At 39.6% G+C, this 21974-nt stretch overlaps 1 protein-coding gene across 1 annotated transcript in view; it reads left to right on the plus strand.

Moving 5' to 3' along the window:
- Positions 1 to 9181: 9181 nt before the first annotated feature.
- The window catches only part of spon1a (spondin 1a), a 56638-nt gene continuing 43845 nt past the window's right edge, over positions 9182 to 21974 (plus strand). Inside the window, exons 1-3 of the mRNA XM_086285969.1 lie at positions 9182 to 9863; positions 10818 to 10924; positions 15229 to 15362. Coding sequence (XP_086142095.1) covers positions 9632 to 9863; positions 10818 to 10924; positions 15229 to 15362 — 473 coding nt within the window. The 5' untranslated portion in view covers positions 9182 to 9631. The remainder of the gene's footprint in view (positions 9864 to 10817; positions 10925 to 15228; positions 15363 to 21974) is intronic.

A 21974-nucleotide genomic window follows, 5' to 3' on the forward strand; every position in this document is an offset into this window, starting at 1 on the left:
TTTTGGAGAAGAGAGTTTATAGAAATCAATCTGTCTTAAACTGTCTAAACATCACCGAATATTTTTTTAGATATTGCATAATATTGGATATTATTAGCTATGTCTTTGTCTTTGCCATACACATAGATTATTTGATTATATTTGTGTAAAAATAGAAATCAGAAGATAAAACAATACAATATTCTGCTTGAGGAAATTTTGCTGAAGTCTTTTCTGAATGTCTTGCTATATGTATGAATACATTTGGTCTGGTAGCCCCCCCCCCCCCCCCCCCTTTTTTTTTAAAGATCAAATCAGCCCTTGCACTGAGGAGCAATACTCATCTTATCAAGTAATAACTGGTTTGTCAATTATAAGCATATAGTACAAGACCGTTTGGTACCCTTTTAAATGAGTTTGCATCCTAACATGATTTTTAAGTGGTAACAAAATAGGCAGTGTTTAGATAAGAGATACAGACCTGCAGTGCTTCTGGGCATGACATTTGAGAAGACAGAACATGAGCATCATCAGCTAACACGTGTGGTTTCCCAGCCAAAGGTCAGGAACAAGTGGAAGACTGAGCTTGCGAAAAGGTCAAAGTCTCTTTGAAAATGCTGCTAACAAAATAGTATCATAAACAAGTATTCATATCAGGTTCATGAAATCTACTAATGTGCCGTTAGTTTTATTGGAAAATATGATAGATAATGAACTGAGATTCTCTACTGACAAACTATTGTACAAAAATATTTTGAAAGATGAGTTTGCTACACAAAGGGACTTTGGAGAATGCCACAGCACTGACAGGATAGACGTTAATGTGACATTTAAAGCAGACCGCACAGTTGGATGTCTTGTATTTCAATTTTTATGTATAATATATCCAACGGCCACTGAAAGATACAACCCCAATTTAGAAAAAATAATGATGCAACGATATGCAAATCTCACAAACCCATATTTTATGTGGCAATAAATGTTTACATTGAGAAAATTTGCCATTTTGAGAAATAATTTATGGCATCAACAGGCTTTTTATAAAATTAGGATAGCCCCATGTTTACCACTGTGTAGCATCACCTTTTCTTTTAACAGTGCTGCTCAACAGTCATGGGTTTTCTTTATGAGATTTTTTTGTTTCATGAGGCTCAAAATGTTTTCAATTGGCCTGGACACCAATTCCATTGGCACTGAAGCACCCCCATATCACCTCAACTGAAATCTGAAGTGGTTCCTTACCTCTTTATTCCAGAGGAATACATTTCTTCCAAAACTTCCATTTCTTTTAAAAACAATTTTGAATTTAAATTCCTCTGACCCCCCAAAGGTTTTCCAATTTATCTCATTCCATCTTAACTTAGTTTTGTCCCAAAGAAGATGGTAGTGTTTTGGATCATGTTCACTTCATGAAATGTATTTTCTAATACATGTTTTCTAAATCACTCACCCAATTATTGTCACTTAGTAATAGGTTTGTGACTTTGTTACTTTAAGCATCTTTTTTCTTGCTTACTTTCTTTTTTTTGTAATTGGAGTGCTGCATTGTTTACACATAGAACCAGCTGATAGTGTTGAATAGTGAATAGATCTCTGAGGACCTATGAAATCAACAATGGGGATAGAGTACTGGAACTAAGCGTAGAACTAAGAGAAAGAGATTTAAAGCATCTGTTCCAGCTATCGTCATGAGAAATGTGGGGTCCTTGGGAAAGATGGATGAGTTCGGAGTGGTGATTAAGACCCCAGGAGAGTGTCATTAGTGTAGTATGATGATGATAAATGTGAATAAACTCACAATTCCTTGAAAAATTTATCTGAATAGAAGAAGAAGACTACACGATTTAATTCACTTCAACTCAGTTTAATTTATATCAAACCAAATCATAACAACAGTTGCCGTTGAGGTGCTTTATAATTCAAGGTAAAGGTAAAGACAATAATCCAGGGAAAACCCCAACAATTGGATGACCCCCTCTGAGCAAGCTCTTGATGACAGTGGGAAGGAAAAAAAACAGTCTCTTTTAAGAAGAAGAAATCTCAAGCAGAACCAGGCTCAGGGAGGGGCAGCCATCTGCCGTGACTGGCTGGGGAGGGGAGGAAAACAGGACAAAGACGTGCTGTGGAAGAGAGCCAGAGATTAATAATAACTAATGATTAAATCCAGATAAACATGCTGTGTAGAACCCATGTCTATTGGAAGTAGAGTTTCCAATAGACATGGGTACAGTGGTTTAAATCGTATCCATCTAATAGACTCCAATTTGTTCATGGAAATGGAGAGTCCTCGTCACATACTAAGGTTAAATATGGAGTTCCACAGGGTTCTGTAATAGGACCATTTTTTTTTTTTTACACTATTACATGCCTCCCTTAGGCAGTATCATTAGAAGGCATAGCTTACAATTTCACTATGACACCCACGTTATCTGTCCATGAATCCAGATAACACACACCAATTAGTTAAACTGCAGGACTGTCTTAAAGACATAAAGACCTGGACGACCTCTAATTTTCTGCATCTAAATTCAGATAAAACTGAGGTTATTGTACTTGGCTTTAAAAATCTTAGAAATGTGGTATCTAAGCAGGTGCTTACTCTGGGTGATGTTACCTTGGCCTTCTGTGACACTGTGAGGAATCATGGAGTCATTTTTGTGGATATTTCCTTCAATGCTTATATTAAACAAATATGTAGGACTGCTTTCTTCCATTTGCACAATATCTCTAAAATTAGAAACATCCCAAGTGACGCTGAAAAACTAGTTCATGCATTTATTACTTCTAAGCAGGACTACTGTAATTTGTTATTATCAGGATATCCTAAAACTCCCTGAAAAGCCTTCAGTTGATTCAAAATGCTGGTGTAAAAGTACTGACAGACAGCAAGAGCATAGCATGTACTGGCTTCTCTTCATTGACTGTTAAATCCAGAATTGAATTTAAAATCCTGCTCCTCACATACAAGGTCTTGAAAAATCACACCACATCTTATTTAAATGACCTTATAGTACCACACCACCCCATTAGAGCACTTTGCTCTCAGACTGCAGGATTACTTGTGGTTCCTATAGTATTTAAAAGTAGAATGGGAGGCAGAGCATCTTCAGCTTTCAGGCCCCTCTTGTGTGGAACCAGTTTTCAGTTTGAATTGATTTGGGAGGCAGAAAGCCTCTCTACTTTAAAGATGAGGATTAAAACTTTCCTTTTTGATAAAGCATATAGTTAGGGTTGGGTTAGGTGACCCTGAATCCTCCCTTAGTTAGACTGCATTTTTCCTTTTTAAAAAGTGGGTCCCCTAAAAAAAAATTGGGAAAATATTGGCCTAGGGGAAGCAGTCAGATGTACCATGGCAGCCTCCCAAGAAGGCTGCCAGATGAGGTGATGTGGCACAGAGTGGCAAAAAGTCAAATGGAGGAAGCTGTGGAGTATGAAAACAGACTGTTTCACTGTCAGAGCTATCTATAATGTGTTGGCCTTTACAACAAATTTACATTGCTCGAGTGGTGAGGATCAAGCCTATCACCATTGTGCCACTCCAGCTACATTCAAACACATCCCCCTGTGTTTTAAGAACAGTTTAATGCTTTTTACTGAACATTGCTCTGAACATCTTGGAGTAAATGAAAAAGGTTCTCTGTAGATTCAGGCTGCCTGAGACTGAGTTTACAATATTGAAATCTGTCCTCATATTGGTCATATTCTGTTTAGGAGGGTTTGGGCCAGATTTAGTAATGTATTGTACCAGTGTAAACTTGATTTTGACATTAATAAAGTGCAAAGAGAACAAAGTGACAAGATTGTGTGTAAGAGGTGGAAATTCAGAGATTTTTGTGACTGACAGTCTTGTAGGTATATACTGGTATTTCTGGGAGTTCATTTCTGAAGGTGCAAAATATAAGAAGAATAATATGTAAAGGAAGCATGTGACATAATTTTCTAAGGTTTGCAGTGTGAAGTTTAGTACTAATTGTAGTGATAGTTAATGTAGAAAAAAAAAGTCTTATTTTTTGTGCTTGATTTTGAAATTAAATGACTGTGCCTGTGTTTAGCTTTTTTAGACCCGATTTGGTAAATCACCTGTAAAAATATCGAAACATTTCTTAAACTGAAAACACTATGTCCAGATGAACACAATGAACTTTTGGGGATTGTCCAAAGACATTTATGCTAGGTCCCCAGTCAACAAGTCTTCAACAGCTCCTGTATATAACTTGTGGCAAACTTTGGCCAAGGTATTCGTGTTTCAGAAGCTGACATGTAATAGTTTCTGACATTTTGTGTGATTTCCTCGAAGCCTTTTAGATATGGCCTGAGTCTCCTTAGCGTTAAAGACAGGATTCAATAAGTAATGCTTCAACAAGCCCCAGCACCTGGCGGTCCCCGTCACCCTCTGGCTGAATGTAATCATTTGTGATAGCCCCTGTACGCTTGCTGGTCTCCCAACAGCACATGTTTCACTCAGGCTTTTAGAGGGACATCAAAATGCATTACCTCCAAAGCTGTAGATGGGGGTCTGAATGCATGAAGCCATGGTGGAAATAAAGACATTAACTCTATCTCCAGACCAAGGTTGCTGAACTGAGCTGAGTGACATTACAGTTGCAGTCGTTATGCATACTACTGTACATCAAGGGGTCATTTCTATGTGAATGCCTCTGCCTCTCAACTCAATGTACACAGTAATAATGTCTGAACTGTATATCTATAACTATAATCAACATTTAATGATACAATTTTGTGACTTTCATATTTGTTTTCCTTCTCTTTTCTAGCATTATTCTGTAGCTACCTCTTTTTCTCCTTCAAATTAAGTGGAAACAACATGGTAAATCTTAGGTTTTCTGCACATACTGCTGTTGCATGGTAAATATGGCCTTAATGACTTTGCAGCAGGGGGTTTGGCTGTTTAATGAGCACACTCTCCTGCTCCACCATGTTCAAATGAGAGCCTAATTTCATTTTCCCTCTTGACCTCTATTCCTCTTAGAAAATAACAAAGCACAGGGGATTTTTTTTTTCAAAGGCGGTAGAGAAAATAAGAGGTGTGTGGAGAAAGAGTATAATGATGAGATTTTGCCCGTGATGATAGACGGCACTTATATCACCACACTCTTCCTTAAATCCGTGAGCAGTATCTTGAATTTTTCACCTACACAAGCAGACATGGAATGAAAAAAAAAAGAAACTCAAGAAGAATATTTGATACTTTTTGGGGAAATGTGAAAAGTAAAGCTATTACAAGCAGCTAGTGGACTTATCTTATTGCAATAACTCGAAACTATTGAATTAAATTGAATTAAAGGGTGTTTAAGACTATAAACCGATGAAAGTGTTTACTGATGCCATAGTGGAAATGAGTGGTAGACTTGTTTTCCTATGGACTTGAAAAATGACAAATGCCTTACATATTGCCCAAGTAAAAAAATTTCTTGTATGTCAAAAAAAAAAGGAAAAAAATAGATAAGCCAAAATGGCAGCTTTAAATGACAGCCAGAAAAGATAGGATCTGTTTTTTTCAGACCAGCTGTTAGAAAACTGTCCTAAGATTTGATGCCTTAGATGTGGCAGTTGATGAAACCACTTCACAAGCAACCAGCAGACCATGGCGTCACTTTAGAGGAAACCACGCAGTGGGTGTCTAGACCAACAGCAACACTCTTGTGTGCTGATAACACCACATCCACACGCCACATGTGTTCTGTTCAACAGATCGAATGATTTTAACTTGAAGTCATGAATCCTTAAAAACTATCCCCTTTCTTCTTTGCCCATATTAGGCCTTTCCAATAAATCATGTGCACAACTGTGATCAGTCAAAATTATTTGTTTTTTTACATTTCTCTTCACATAGTTCTGTCCATCCAACATGTAGACTAGACAAATGTTGTGTTATTTCATTTACTTTTGTGCCATCCAACTGAACACAAATTTAGTAATACAAGAAAAAGTAATGACATCTGTTCTTGTCCAAAAATTGTTACCAAGAACAAAGGCCGTTTTCAACATTTCTATATTTTGCATCACTAGTTGCACACCGACATACCTGTTAGTAACTTGCTAGTAGCACATTCACAGTTTCCTGCTGTTGCTTTTGAATGACTGGCTCTCTTGAAGCTTTTTGTGGCTAAGTGTCCCACTCAAGGGCAACTAAAGAATAACTGCTGAAGGTCTGACAGTTCATTACTCATTCAATTTCATCACTCGGCTTCTATTAACTCGTGTGGTTATTTAAGGCATAACATCCCTGGTCTGATTAAAAGCTACATGTACTTTATAAAACAAAAACACAAAGAGATTTGCTTTAGAGACTAGAAAAGCCAGACTGCAAACCAAAATAAAAGTCACCTATATAGAAATCCATATTCAACAAGTCCAGACTCTTTGTTGACTCACAATTAGGGGGGTTATGACCCCCCCCCCACCCCCCCCCCCCCCCAAATAATCAGACTGACCAATATAACCCCCCCAATAAAATGATGAATTATCTTTCATAAATAGGCTGTTGGTTTTCTTTACTCATTTCAGGTATTACCAGCAAAATAGCTGCATGTTTAATCATCTGGGAATTTACCCAGATGTATTTATTTACTTAGACAGAGATCTTGACCCCCCCCCCCCCCCCCCCCCCCCCAATGTTCAGCACAAAGTTCCGCCGATGTCTGGCCCTTCAGTTGATCCATCTACTGTCCATTGAAGCCACATTGGAAATGGTCTCAGTGGAAGAGTGGCTGTCAATACCCCATTCTTAAGGAAAGCAAGCAGGGAGAAAAGGCAGAGATATTACACAAGAAGTAAATATCTGTGAAAAGGGGTTATACAGAGTAATGAATCCAAAAAATTGTGTTTACAGCCATCTGTAAAACACAGTAGAGGCTTAGTCATGGCTTGGGGTGATTCACCGTGTCTTTGGGGATCTTGTCAAACTTGATAGAATCATAAACATAGTAAAGTATCTCATGTGATATCATGCAATACCATCTATAAAGCATCTGATTGGTAACTGCTTTATTTTTCAGCATGACAGTGATCCCAAACATACTGCAGAAAAAGTACTGAACAGAAAAACACACAATAGAACACTGTCAGTCATGGGCTGGTCTCCCCAAAGCCCGCATCTAAATATTACTGAAGCATCATAGGATCATATAGGATAGGATTATCTTGACAGAGAGCAGAATAAAAGCCAGCCAACATCCAAAGAAGAGCTTTGAATGTCCTTCAAGAATTCCGACAAACTATTTCTGAAGACTACTTAAATATAATAAAAGAACCCTTGCCTAAGAGAGTTCAAGATATGTTGAAGAACAAAGGTGGTCATACAAAATATTGTTTTTCAAGCTCACTGGAATTGTAAAAACAATGTCTTTGCCTTATATACTATATTTTTATGTATGTTTGCAGATGTTTACCTATTTTCAATATTCTTAGCAAAATATAAAGAAATTAGGGGCGACTCAAGACCTTTGCAAACTACTGTACAGTTGTGTGCCAAGTGCAAAGATTTGAATTGCATGAACAGATGGGATGTAATGATTGTGCAAATCGTGTTCTCATCCACATTAAATTTTGTAAAAGGCAGTGAATAACCTTGGCTCTGAAAGTAAGGAAGAGATTCTGCTCAGCAGGGCAACGAGACAAAATGCTTTCATCACACCTGCTGGTTTACTGTTCTGCTATCTAAACTCTGTTCCTTTCCTTCCCCATCATCCATCCATCAACACAGCAGTAAATGCACAGAGCATAGCCACTCTCCATTTGTCAGTGCCTATCAGAAACGGTTGCATGCCCATTACATGCCTGCTGACCCCTCTGAAGTCTAAAATAAACTCTGGGGTGTTGCAAGAAAAATGTCACAAATGATAAAATATAGCCTATACCACCCGAGAAAGATTAAGAAGCAAAGAAACAGAGGGATTACATCAAGTCTTCACTTTTTATCATCCAGTGGTGTCATTGTCATGTTTTTATTTCAAAGCCTGAGAACTGCCTGAAACAGATATGCTTTGGATGAAAAAAAGGCACAGGAGCAAAAAGGGCAGAAAAGAAGGTGAAGAAGATAACAAGAGACGGAGGCAGTAAGTTATCAGAAGAAAATATTTTATTTCTCAGCCTGTTATTGAGACACATGAGGTCAAAATACAACAAACCAGAAGATGGATTAAAAAATTATAAGCTATGTGTCTATGTTTTTCAGACTAGCACTCATTTCAGTGTTTCTTTTTTTCTGTTTTTCTTCAGGAAATGGCAGAGAAAACCCAGAACTAAAGCATTGAAGCGCTTCTGCGGTTGAGGATTTGTTTTCGGAGGTATTAAATGCTTAACCAATAAATCAATAGAAGAATACCTGTAAATGATTACCATAGCAGTTCTGCACTGACTTTAAGCTTATTCATTTGAACTAAAAGTGTAAAAAGTGAGCAGGAGTATGGATATAGCAAGTAAAAATAAAAGAATACAGACAAAAGAAACAGCTGAGTTTCAATCAGAATTAACAAATCAGTCTGGTATTCAATACAAACCTGTAGTCCAATGTACTTTATCCTAAGAATTGCAAGAAAACTGGATATGTAGAGCACTACAATTTTGTGTAGGAACATTTTGCTGTTGTGTAATTAATTAAAAAATATTGTTGTGGTGGGTTTGAGCAAAACACTAAATGACTGTAGTCTGTACCAAATGGTGGCCAAACTAAATGACCAACTGCCATCTCAACAGACAGCTCCATGGGTTTTACATATTTATGTATCTATGTAGTAAGTATAGGGTCACTCTGTCCTGCTATCAAAAATTAATCGTTGTCTATGTGGAGCTAACAGGTTACGGCACTACAGCTGGGTTGCTTCTGCTTGGTGAATGTTTTTCAGATGTTACTGGGGGATCAATAGAGAGAAGTGCTGAAAAGATCTATATCTATTCTTGTTTTGCTTATAATGACAGTGTGGGGTTTTGTCCCAAGCATTAAAAAAGGCAAACGTACAAACATTATAATTTTTTATCATTTAACTTTTGTGTTGCAAGAAAATAGAGAGCAATGCAATTACAGAGAAGCTATTTGTGACTAAAGTTTTTCTTTCTTTCTTTCCAAATTAGTCACCTTGACAACCGTGAAGCATGCTTTGTTATTTCCTTTGTCTGTGTCACGGTGCACATGTCTTTCTTAAGACACTTAAGTGATGCCACACGCACACACGCAGTCGTCGCACGAGAGTTCAGTCCAACTATGTTAAATGCGTTTCCTCTGCGTAAACGTTCAATGACAAGAATTAGTTTTTTTTTTGGTTTTTTTTCTCTTGTTTTGCGTTCATCACTCACTCGGTTTGTAAATAGCTGTGCCCCTGGAGACAGCTACACAGCGCTCATTCTGCGCTTGGCTTCCCCCCCGGACCCCTGCTACCCTGTTCACTTTAACCAGCTTCACGCGGTGTGCCGTTCTTGTAGAGCGAGCGCAGAGCACATCCCAGTCAGTCTTCACTTCTCCTCTCTCCCGTTCACTCCGGGATGGAGCTGTCCTCCTAGCGCAGCAGAAGTGTACTTCAGCAGTTGGCAACTTGGTTTGACGTTAAGGAGAAGCTGAAGCAAACGTCAGTTCTTCTTCTGACAAGATTTCTTTCACCTCCGCGCATTAACTTGGCTGTCGCAAATCTGCAAAATGACAGCAACCGGACTACATCCACGCTTTGTGCTCCTGCTTTGCTTCATCTCCACCGCGGCGTGCAATACGTTTGCATTCACCGAGGAGCCTTCTGACAGAGGCGGGAGGGCGGACGGGTATTGTAGTCGGGTATTACGGGCTCAGAGCAATAGGAAAGAGGGCAACAGCGAGTTTCGGCTCCGGGTAGAAGGAGACCCGGAGAGCTATCACCCAGGGAGCACATACAGAGGTTGGTGTTAGCGATATACGCGTAGTACGCTGCTTTCCATTGTGCCTGTGCATTGCCTCTAAGCCACAGTCAGCAGACTATGCAAACTTAAGATAAGTTTCTGCACAATCTACTTTTGATGCGGGGCGAGCGCTAAGATGATTACGCACAATCGCAATAAGCAGACGTGTATTTTAACTACTAAAAGATTAACGAGAGATCATTTTAAATCTGATTTGAACATCTGTGAGCAAATAGAGTGCCTAAAATAGTTTTGTATGATCAAAATTTTAAGAAGGCTTTTTTCTGAGAAAGCTAAATCCCTCTATGAACTCTTGCGTGCTTTTGATGTTGTGTTCCATACTTAACAAGTTTCTTGAAAGCCAGCCCCGGATTTCTCTCTCTCTCTCTTTTCCTAAAAGGAAAGTTTTTGGGTGCAGTAAATGGGCATGTGCCATCTGCTCTGTGATTTCTAGTCTCCTGCCCTTCTGGTTCCGACAATGTGTTGTGCTGCAGTTGGATCATTGCTGCCTGCTTTAATTCCAACTACTTTTTGTTTAGCAATCAAAATGACAACTGCATTATTTTAAATGTTTGAATGATTTAGCTTCAGTTTAAATCAGTATTTGTTAATATCTAAAGACACCAATTAAGTTGCCGAGTACAGCAACTACAGTTTTCTGCAGTAACTCAACGTTCTTTAATGTTGTGACTGATTGTAAAAATGGGCAGAAATTCCATCCTAAACATAATCTGGCTAATTTGACAATCTGAGAAAGGCAATGTGCAAATTACATTAACTTTAGCTTGTCCTTTATATATTTGAGCTTAAAATATATAGTATTATTTATACATACAACACTACTCAAGCAGGTATTTTAACCCACTTTAATCAGGTATTTGGAAGAAGAACTGTAGTTAAGCTGCTCCCTGTCAGGTGATGTTGTCTTCTAATATTTTTTTGTTTCCATGTAGTGACTGTGACTGCAGCCAGCCCCTCCTACTTCAGAGGGTTCACCCTTATTGCCATGAAGGATGGTGCAGAAGGTGACAAAGACGAGGACTATGCTGGGAATTTTCAGGTATGGTAACAGCCAACACATATGGCTGTGTGTTATGGATTAGAAATTTCTCACTGATTAATAACCCATCCCCTTATTTGTCTAACATGTTTATTTTTTAAATTGGGACACAGCAAATTTTAAATTAATACTAGCCAGCATATTTCGCCACGCCTGCACTCTTCATACCATCCTTCATCTAGCATAACAACTGTGCATGACATGAGTGGAGAGACAGATATTTTCCTTAGACAGCCCTCCTGTCTTCACATGTGTCAAAGTGTGATTATTCTCACCTCACCTCCTCTAAAAGGCTTGATATAGCATGTGAAAGGAGCCTACTCTCAGCACATCTTCCCTTGAGCTATGCTTTGCTTTGACTGCTGGAAGGTGTGTGTAGAGTTTGAGAAGCCATCTATTCAAAAAGTAGGCATGTATGTATGTACTGTACAACAAAGTAGATGAGAGGGTAATTAACCTTTTATACAAGAAGGTCCAGCTGGAGTACTGTAGGGAGGAGGAAGAGAACAGAGAGGGGCCAAGAGTGTGAAAGACAAAAAGAGAAGGCAAGGCAACTGGTGCTGCTATGCACATGTGATAATGGCCAAATAATTGTAATGCAGCGTGATCAGACAAGTGGTAGGGAAAAGACATGATAGTTAATGAAATTTCATGTGTATTTCCAATAATTTGTATGCAGTCTGTGTTACTACTATACAAAGGAACTACACTATAAGGTGATAAAATTTATCCATCCATCCATTCTATTCTGTTTATCCTTATCAGGTTTGTGTGTGTGTGTGTGTGTATGTTTGTGTGTGTGTGTGTGTGTATGTTTGTGTGTGTGTGTGTACAGTTAGGATGGCAGTTTAAAAAATGTCTAGGATTTAAAGATTGCATAAGATGACACAAAGGATTTGGAAAGAACTCAGCAAGAAAATAACTGATTTTAGCTTCATAAATATTTCATAAAAATCCTAGATTATAGTTAATAAGGCGTATAATAAAGCCATTATATCACATTAATATACTATAATAATAAAGAAAAACCCATTTCAGTCTTAGTCATAGCCAAATCCATATTCCTGTTGAGAACTTTTAACAGCATGTCTGGCTTTCTCCTGTTTAGCCTCCTGCAAATGTGTTCATTTTAACTGTTTCTTACATAAAAATCCACTATTTTACTAAACCTTTACGGTTCAAAGAGAGGTTCACACAGCAGTGCACAGGCTGCTCTGATCACAGTTACTGCAATGCTGTGGCACTCTTTGTGAACCTAAGCCTTGATTATGACAGGACATAAAGACAGGAACACATTGTTTTTGTCCTGTCTGCACCTCACAACTCATTACCCAGCATCAACACCACCAAGGTTCTTTTTTCTCTCGTATTTGTTGTTGCAGTTGATTTCATGACGTTTTTCTTTAATGCCAGCCTCGAGTGCGTCCCTCAGACATATGCCGGAGTGTGGCTTGGAGTGACGGGGCGCTAAACGTCAGGAGTTAATATAGGAGAGACTGCATCATTTAAATGACACTCACATCCCTCAGCACATGAATGGGTGCTGAGTGGACAGAGAATAATAGATAAAATGGATAGATGTTTGATCATTGCCTTTTAGATGTTCGCTTTAGAAGTAAAAAGAGCAGATGTGTCAGTACTGTGACCTGCTGCTTTTGATTGGACTCCTGCCGGGTTTTTTAGAAGTTTAAGGTCTCTTTCACGGCTGCAGATGATCACCTGTCTTTCCAAGCAGTCTGTGACAGAGCAGTAAAAATAAACTGCTGTCTAAAGAGATATGTCTCTATCATCACCTGCTCAGTCAGTCTTTCATACTTTATGTCTCTTATGTCAGAAACCTATATACACATACGCGCGCACAGACACACTATTGCTCCTTTGTGAAAGAGCTCTGGGTGGACCAGCCCCAAGGAATTGAAGGAAAAGAAAGAAAAAAAGGAAGCTGCAACAGAGGCTTTAGGCTTTATTTAACATACAGCTCATTTGAAATCTGCTGGTGTGCCCCATCTCAGCCGTCTTAGGACAGCTCCCGACTTGATGAAAAGCACTTTTATTGAGCTCTCTGGGGAGGTCAGCTGCCACTGTGTGTCTGTGTGTGTTTTTTTGGCAAGAGTGTACACCAGCAGGGAATGCTGGCGATGTCTGATGAGACATTACTTCTCAGCAGGGTGAGATAATAGGACAAGAAAAGGCAAATTGTCATGTGGCTGTGTGGCTATATGTGGGCTGGAATTGTCAGGATGTGTTTTGAAATTTCTGTGGCGGTTGTGCCATTTGCAGCTACTTTTCTGCAGCCCCTATGTTATTTTAGATTGTTGCTGAATGATGTTTGGCTCTGACCAGGGCATAGCATAGAACCAAGCACTTTCTTTGACACAAAACTCTTGCATAAACTCAGAAAACGCAACTCGAGTCTTCCAGTGGAATGTCCCGTTTTGTTAGTTTTCCTAACAGCCATTGTCAAGCTATTGGCAGAAGATCTGAAAACGAGGGAGTAAAAAAACAGGATCATAGGTTGTCTTGCAGCAAATTAGTCGCTTCTTTTTGCAGATGGTGTTCAATGCAGTCCCATGTGACTTCTCTGCTTTTAACATGTGGTGTAGTCCATTCAGGGCAGCCCAGAATGCCTGTTAGAAACCATGGGAACATGGAGGGGAGGGGGTGTGTAATCTTTCAGATCACGATCGGCTGCATACACATGGATGGCATGCACACACACAAAGCTCCCGGACTCCCCTTCTGACTCTCCGTCTAACTCTTAACACACTCTCTCACACACAATTTCAAAGGGAACTCATTCATAACGTGGAATGACAAAGGAAATTCTCCGCTGACAGCTTTATGGAGTGAGAAAGTTCCCTGCCTTTACTGCCCGGATGTCACTTCCTATCAAACAGATCCTTGGTCTCAGCGGTTGTGCTCTCTCATGCAGCCAACTCAACTAATTTTCTGTCCCACAGTTAAAATCATTCAGGTGCTTAATATCTCAGGTGTGGAGCTGAGTAAAGAGGGGAGCACGGATTTGGACTCTTCAGCCTAATTCAAGTCTGGGGACTTTTTTTAAATGACCTGAAGACATCAGAAGCGAAAGCTAAAGTGACTGCATCCCGCCTGTGCCCCACGTCATGCAGTGCCTCTGCTTCGGCCAAGAAACCTCACCTGGTGTGCATAGCTTTTATGAGCTCGGTTGGCTTACCCACAGGGATGTTCACACTGTGCTTTGATGCCAGAAAAAATTCTAGAATCAAGGTTGAGACTTGCAGTGGCCAACATTTGCCTGCTAGTCGTACAGCCAGGCGAGCCAACATGAGCTTGGCTGACATGATAGATAGTGACCCCCCTCTATTCAGGGAGGAGAAGCCCCCCCGGTGGTGGAGCCTTCAATAGCTTATTACTTTAACCAAAACTGCGGATTCGTTTCAACTGTCACAAGCATCTCTCCGCTCAGTAAAATAGATTGTTCTACTGCTTCTGTTTACCAGAAAATATATAAATATGCAGCACAGTCGGTAGGTTTGGCATCCTGATGCCACTTTATTATAAACAGCACCTGCTCACAACATCTTCTATAAATAGCTCTTGCATAGTTTGTAGCCACGATTTGTCCTGTTGTAAGAGAACAAAAATTGTTTAGGCACATCAGACATGTATATCAAGCCATTAAGCTCCCACATTACCACCCTTGGGAGATAGCTTTGAGCATGTCTATGTTTTTTAAGTGTTCCTTTTCTCTTTAATCCAAACACGTCAGCCTTAGAGCATTTTTCCATGATAGCTTTTCCTTAAATATCTTTTAATATCTTCTCTGTGGAAGAAGGTTTTGCTCCTTTTTTGTGTTTTGACGCTATCATGGAACCCACAAAGGCTATCTATGTATCTATCTAAAAATGCAGTCCCCAAGATTAAAAACCTATTTTTAAGAGAGTCTTGGGCCAACATCTAGCACAGGTTTAAACCACGGACCCTCAACAACAGTAACCACTCAGCCAACATGCTGTTAAACTCATTACAGTAACTATTAAAGCTGGAAATGTGTTCTCTAATAACTAAAGCGTGTTTAAAGACCAGATAACTGATGGTGTAAGACTAACGCGATTCACTGAATTGATTCATGTTTACAAAAAAAGTGTGTTTAATCTCAGTTCAGCTGTTAATTATGTTTGTGAGATCATGATACGACAAAATGTATCTGTGCGATCCAGCATCAAGAGAAGAAAATTACCTGCAAGTGTTTCCAATTCTTGTCTGATGCATTTATACTCATTACTGATCTCTTTGTGTGTTTGTGTGTCGATGCTTTACAGATAATTGATGAAGAGGAAACACAGTTTATGACCAACTGCCCCCCTGCAGTGACAGAGAGCACTCCTCGCAGAAGGACCAGTATCCAGGTGTTTTGGACTGCACCCCCTAGTGGCTCCGGTTGTGTTTTTCTCAAGTATGTATACAGCAACGGCTGGTCAGCCTGCTTAGCAGAGTCAAGCCCTCAGCTCAAACAATGAAAACAATATTCAAATTTAGTCTACATATCCAGCCTTCTGTCAAAAATACGGGTAATTGCAGGTTATCCTCCAGATGTATTACTCATGTGAAACTGATTCATGTAAGCTGAAGCTAGGCTGATCACGTTTAGGCTGCAAAGCAGAATTGGTCCCAACTACAGTTTAAATATGTACCCGGAACAAGAAACTCACCGTTGAGGCAGGCAGACATAATGCTTCGTTATTGTATTGTCACAAGGAACTTTGCAATAATTAAAAAATGCAGAGCAGCACCTTTATAAACAGCACAGTGTGTGCTTTCTCTCCTGTGTGTACACACTTACACTCACACCCCCACAACACCGCAACCATCGCAAACAGAATCCAAATCTGACACTCTGTAACTGTCTGTACTTACTGTGCTTTGCCTGACTTAATATAGCTTTATAAATATCTTCAGATATTTAAATAAGATATTTTTTACCAACACTCTTGCTCTCTCTTAATTTCAAGTCCACATCTAATGAATTAATATTTATACAAGTATACTAAGTGAAATGTAGCCTCAAGTCTCAAGTAAGCAGCTTTTCGATTTTATATAGATTATTTAGAACTAGGATTTTTAAAAGAGATTGATTTAGTGCAATGACTTTAGTTTAATTTTTTAACTAAATCCTTTCATTTGGCTTGATAAACTAAATATTACCTTCAGTAGTTTTATACCTGATATGCACCACTCATTTCTTGCTGTTGTAAGTGCTCTGGGCTTACTTGAACACAGAAGACTAGTCATGTTAAGCTGAGGACACATCATGACAGAAATCCATTTATTAATCCTGTACTTCACTGCGGGGAAATAATGAGAGTGCATGAAGTGGAAAGGCACTGAGGGTCTGTGCGGTTCACGAAGGCTTCTGATAAATGCATTATTTAACAGTTTGTATGTTCTTTCTCTGGTGTGTGATCTACATCTATCATTGTTTATTTACAAGGGAGATAATGGTTGAATTGTATTTGGTACTTAATAGATAAAGGAAACAGTTTAAAGTGTGACAGAGTGCACAGCCTTGAAAGAGATACTTAAAAGTGCAGAGATGTCGCTGCACTATCAGCACATAGACAATGCGGAAAGGAGAGAGTAAGAAGCTTACTGTTCAGAACACATGTCTGTGAAAATCATAATTACAGGCTGGCAGTGGGTATTTGTCTCTGCTCTTCACCCTGACTGCAGTAATGATGACAAGGTTTTTGCATATGCCACTCTGCTCGAATGCAGCGACTGTCCTAGTACAGTCTTATTGATATAAAAAGTGAAACTCTGTAAAAATTTTATGTGAAAGTCCCTGCACAAAAACCTCTTAGAGGGAGATACATTGCTGTTCACTGGTGGTTATTATATTGCACAACTTCCAGTAAAACGTTTGTGCATAAACAGGCACATACGGCATAATCACTGAACAGCAGAAAACAACATAACAATGTGAGATACCTTCCTATCTTAGATTAGCTTAGAGTAGACAAGTTTCATTACCAATGCAGGTATAGGGTAAATATTTGTTTTTCATTTTCTCCATATCAGGGAAGGTAGCTGCCTTTCAATAATGCTGTTGGTAAAATGTCATCTTTAAAAAAACAAACAAACAAACAAGCAGACAAATAAAAAACATCTGGTCATGAACCTACAAGTGTGTGCACAAGTCTGTCTCATAGAAACTGACTCACATGTACCAGGAAATCCTGCTCCTCGTGAGTGGTTTGCTACAGTATAATTGATGGTCAGTTGCTGTCTTTTAGATGGAAAGTCTGAGCTTGGTGGTTTGGGTTTCTCAAAGGTTGATCCGTGATGATAGGGTTAGGCAAGGATGCTCATTTACCTCCTGAACTCAGAGCATTCATTTAAAAAATCTTACCATTTATTTTTAGCCTTCTCATAAGCTCAAATCAAAACCAAACTTTCCTTTGCTGGGTTTCTGTTGGTGTCTCACTCTTGTTTAACTAAAAATGATAGTATACAGAAGCGATGCAAAGATATATAGGCCTTGCAGAGTGCTATGAGCCTATTAGCAAATATAATGACCGTTATTAATGAAAGTGGCTGCTTAAAATAAGAAGCTGCTATATACGTGTTACAGTGTTCAAGAGAGAAATAATCATTTAATACGTTTTTTATTTATTTATTCCCTTGAGCTTAAGGGAATAATTGCTACTAGCCATCGTAATTCAAACCTAGTTAGACACCAAAAAGGTTTAAAAAAATGTCAGAATCTGAGAAAGAGTTGATTTTCTTCTCAGTCCTCTATTATTACTTTGGTGTATTATTATTCCTTGATTGGAAATAGAACATAAGAGACTACAAAGGGCTCGATAAATATAAAACTGTAAAAACCCATACCCATAAGTATCTAGTGACACAAAGTACTCTAGTCACAGTGGTATTATCAGACTGTAGTTCCACACAACCTGATTGGGTTCCACGGAAGCTATAACTAAATTCACTCCATATGTTGCTGTCACCACTGAATTTGCTACTATCTTGTCTCTTTCCATTTGTTGGTGCGAGATGTTTTATTTGTAATTTCCCTCTGGCATGCTATATGGATAGTAGTGTGGTATGTTTTGATGAGCTGTCTGAGTATATCAGTGATCTGGTGAATGTCACAACCACATGCAGCTGTCAGAGTGTGTTTAGCTCCATCAGTTAGATGACGCAGCAGATAAAGGATGCTTTGAGAACACTGGAAGCAGTCCTACAGAAATTAAATGTAAATACATTTGTCTTGGAGTGGATTTATGTTTAGGCATCTTGTGAGTTCTTCTTGCAACTGAGAATATGGATCTTCATTAATTTCATCTTTTTGTTGTAGCAGGAGCTGGTTGTAGCCCTAAAACAGTAGTCTCTGCTGCCCCCCCCCCCCCTTTTTTTTTTTTACCTTTGCTTCTCTCTTTCTCACTGTCTTTCCTTTTTCTTTTTGTTAATCTCTCAGACTTACACTACCCGGAGACAGACACTCGTACACACACACACATTCAAATCAGTGCACTTTTGTGGTGATTGGGATCGGCGGTGGTGTGGATCCAGCAAAGTAAGATAGAATTTAAATTGGATGTTAAATAAGCATTACTCGGCCTGATTGTCTAGCCAGTCCAGGAAAGTGGGTGAGCAGTGAGGCAGAGTTTGCTCGTCTGTCTCTTGGAGATATGTGGAATTGGGGTGAGATTGAATTAAAGTGTGAACAATTAGAGAAGTGCTGGTGGTGTCACTTACCTTGAATCAGTTCATCTGTGTTATATGAGAGGCTATTTTGGCAGTAAAATCATACCTTCTTTCAAATACCATTTTAATCTTACATCAAGCAGGGATGTGAGGGAAGTGAGTACTCTCATGTGTAATATGATCTTATTGTCAGAGGTTCCCAAATTGTCTAACTTCTCAGTATTTGCCAAATTTTTAAGTTAGCAAACAGAATATTTTGATTAGAAATAAAAAAAGAAAGTACAAACTCAGTGCAACAAGAGTTAAGGGACCTGTGATCGCTGACGCAAGCTAGAAGACCTTTGATCATCGGAACAGAATCACAGACATGATTTCTAATGAACCTAACTACTGGAAACGAGAAAGGACAGGGGGAAAGATCGATGGCTAACTAAATAAAGGTTTTGGAAAACATTTCCAGCAATAACCTGGAGATATAGATTGAACCACTGTAACATTATTTGAAGTTGCAGGATGTCCTCAAAGACGTGCTTCAGAGTTAGTAAAAAGGTAATCAGCGGAAATTTTGGTTTCTGTGACAACCTGGACAATGTGAAGGAGACTGCATCCAGTCAGCCCCTGTGGATTATGTCCAAGAAAAAAAATCCTTTTTCTCTTCTCTTGTTCTCTTCAGCACAGCACTGAAAGATTGGTGGAATTTGGTCAGGATTACTACTGTGAATGCATAGCCCTGATGGCTGGATGAAAGCGCTAAGCCAGTGTGGGTTTGTGGATGCAAGAGTGTTGAGGACACAACATTTATAGAGAGCACAATGCATGTCTGTGGAAATAACAAAACACTGGCTGACAAGATGCCTCCCAGCCCCTAGAAGCCTGGCAAAAGAGGAATATCCCAGCATGATAACAATATGAAGCTTCTTCTTATTCTTTTGGCTGCTTCCTTTAGGGGTTGCCACAGCTGGTTGCCTGCCTCCATCTCCCCCTATCCCTTCTGTCACACAAACACACTTCATGTCCTCTTTCACTACATCCATGGATATTTTCTTTGGTCTTCTTTTTTTTCTTCTGCCTAGAAGCTTCATCTTCAACAACCTTTGCCAGTATATTCACTATCCTTACACATATCTCTACCAAACCATCTCAGCCTTGCCTCTAACCTTTTCTCCAAACATTTCAACCTTAGCTGTTCCTCTGATTTCGATTTCTTATTTCCCTGCCACCTCCAGTTCTGCTTCATGGCTTTCTGTTACTACCACCATCTCCAAACATCATCACATCATCGCAGGTGTCAGTATAATCACGTAAATCTTCACTTTCACTCTTGCTGCTATCCTTTGGTCACAGATTACCCCTGATACTCATTCCCACCTACTCCACCCTGCCTGCAATGCTTTAGTTCACATCTCTTAGCCACTGTCTGTTACTTAGGATGGTTTGATCCTATCTACCTTCAGTACCTCTACTCCTTGCAGCTTCATGGTTATACCTTTCTCGCTCTCTTTCACACAAATTCTGTCTTGCATCTACTGACTTTCATCCCACTTCTTTCCAGAACATGTACCCAACTCCAGGCGCTCTAGATGCCTCCTGCTCTTTACTCTAACTATAGATCACAGTGTCATCTGAGAATACCATAGTTCATTGCTGCTTGACCTCACCTGTCAGCTTGTCCATTACCACTGCAAACAAGAAGGGGCCTAGAGCAGATCCCTGATGTAATCTATCCCCATCTTTAATTTATCTGACGCGCCAACCACTCCTACCTTGCTGTTTTCATATATGTCTGGCACCACCCTTGTATACTTGCTTGCTGATCCTGACTTCCTCATTCAATACTATATAGAGTTCCTCTCTTGACACCCTATTATATGCTTTCTCTAGATCCACAAAAGCACCATGTAGGTCTTTCTTACTTTCTCTGTTCTTCTCCATCAACACTCTGCTCTTTTTTGACATAAACCCATACTTCTGCTCACTGATCATCACCTCTCTTTTTAATCATGCTTCAATAACTCTTTCCCGTATCTTCATGGTATGGCTCATCAGCTTTATTCCTCTGTAGTTAAAATAGCTCCACACATCACCCTTGTTCTTGAAAACGAGCAAAGTCCTTTCAGTTTTTCAGGCATCCTCTCACTCTCCAAGACACCAATTTCCCCAAACTGCAGAGGAATGAATTTTGCTCCATCAAAGAAAACAATGGCGGCTGTGATTTTGATATAGTGGATCTAAACTGTTTTCATTTATACAAGTGTAAGTAGCTTACTGTAAAACTTGCAATAATGTAATTACTGTATAATATCGAAACATTTGGCATTTAGATGATAGAAGCATACAGTAATGTCAGTTGCATATTGTACACAGTGACACTCCGGGCAGGATGTCCACCAGGACGAACAGGCGACTAAATCTACCCATTTACACTCCAGAGGTTTATTATATCCCATATAACGTCTCCCCCCCATTCTGTAGAGGGGCACCGTTGCGAGCAGCGGCAGTGTCCACAAGGACCAGAGTTACTTGACTTCACTGTCGAACACCTTGTCCGGCGCTCAGACTGTTCCTGCAGCTGTGGCTTCCGCTGGGCCACTATCCAGGCTAGCGACTCAACTGGCAGGGCTGGTCGTGGTTCTGCCGTGCCACGGCTCAGGTTTCAGCACCACTGTGACAGAAATAAAGGACCCACACACACAGCCTTACACGTTGTCAGGTGTTTTATGTCTAACTGATCCTGACACACTTTGCTGCAGCTTTTCAGCTGCCTTCTCCGGCTTCACACACCACACAGCTCCATTCAGGTCCTGGCAATCTACTTAGGAAAGGCATAACCAGGTAATGAAGAACAGCTGTGGGGGTCAGCCTACCCTCACACCACACCCTGAACCCACTGCTTCACCCCTCCTGTGCAGCTGAGCCACAAACCACACCCTGCCACAATAGGCTTTATGTCAGCGAGATTAGATGGCATACAGCATGTGGAATCATCTAATTGCGTGATGTCAAAAATGAGAATTTTCTGCCTAATTGACATTTCACGTGGTGGAGAATGGTAGCCTGTTGGAAGCCTTAATTCAAAAGTATTTCAACTACAGTCAGGCTTCTATGGCTCACCAACTCTTGAAATAAAAGACTGGATCTACTCAGTGGCACTGTTCATAATATGTTGAAAAGCTAAATGGGGGGGGGAATCCCAAAATTCACCATGTTTTGTTAACATTAAGGAGCAGATACACTTTTTTAAATCAATAACAGCTGTAAGCCTTCCAGACACTGAAGTGGATTTTTTGTTTGTTTTTTTTTTTTTTTGGCAGGTAGTTAAAATGGGTGGAATTGGTGGAAAGGTATTTTTTGTTAC

Source organism: Aulonocara sp. 'chitande type north' Nkhata Bay, linkage group LG1 (assembly GCF_057382095.1).
Source record: "Aulonocara sp. 'chitande type north' Nkhata Bay isolate Kocher_YH1m ecotype deep benthic linkage group LG1, A_spYH_male_GT1.1, whole genome shotgun sequence".
Lineage (NCBI taxonomy): Eukaryota > Metazoa > Chordata > Actinopteri > Cichliformes > Cichlidae > Aulonocara > Aulonocara sp. 'chitande type north' Nkhata Bay.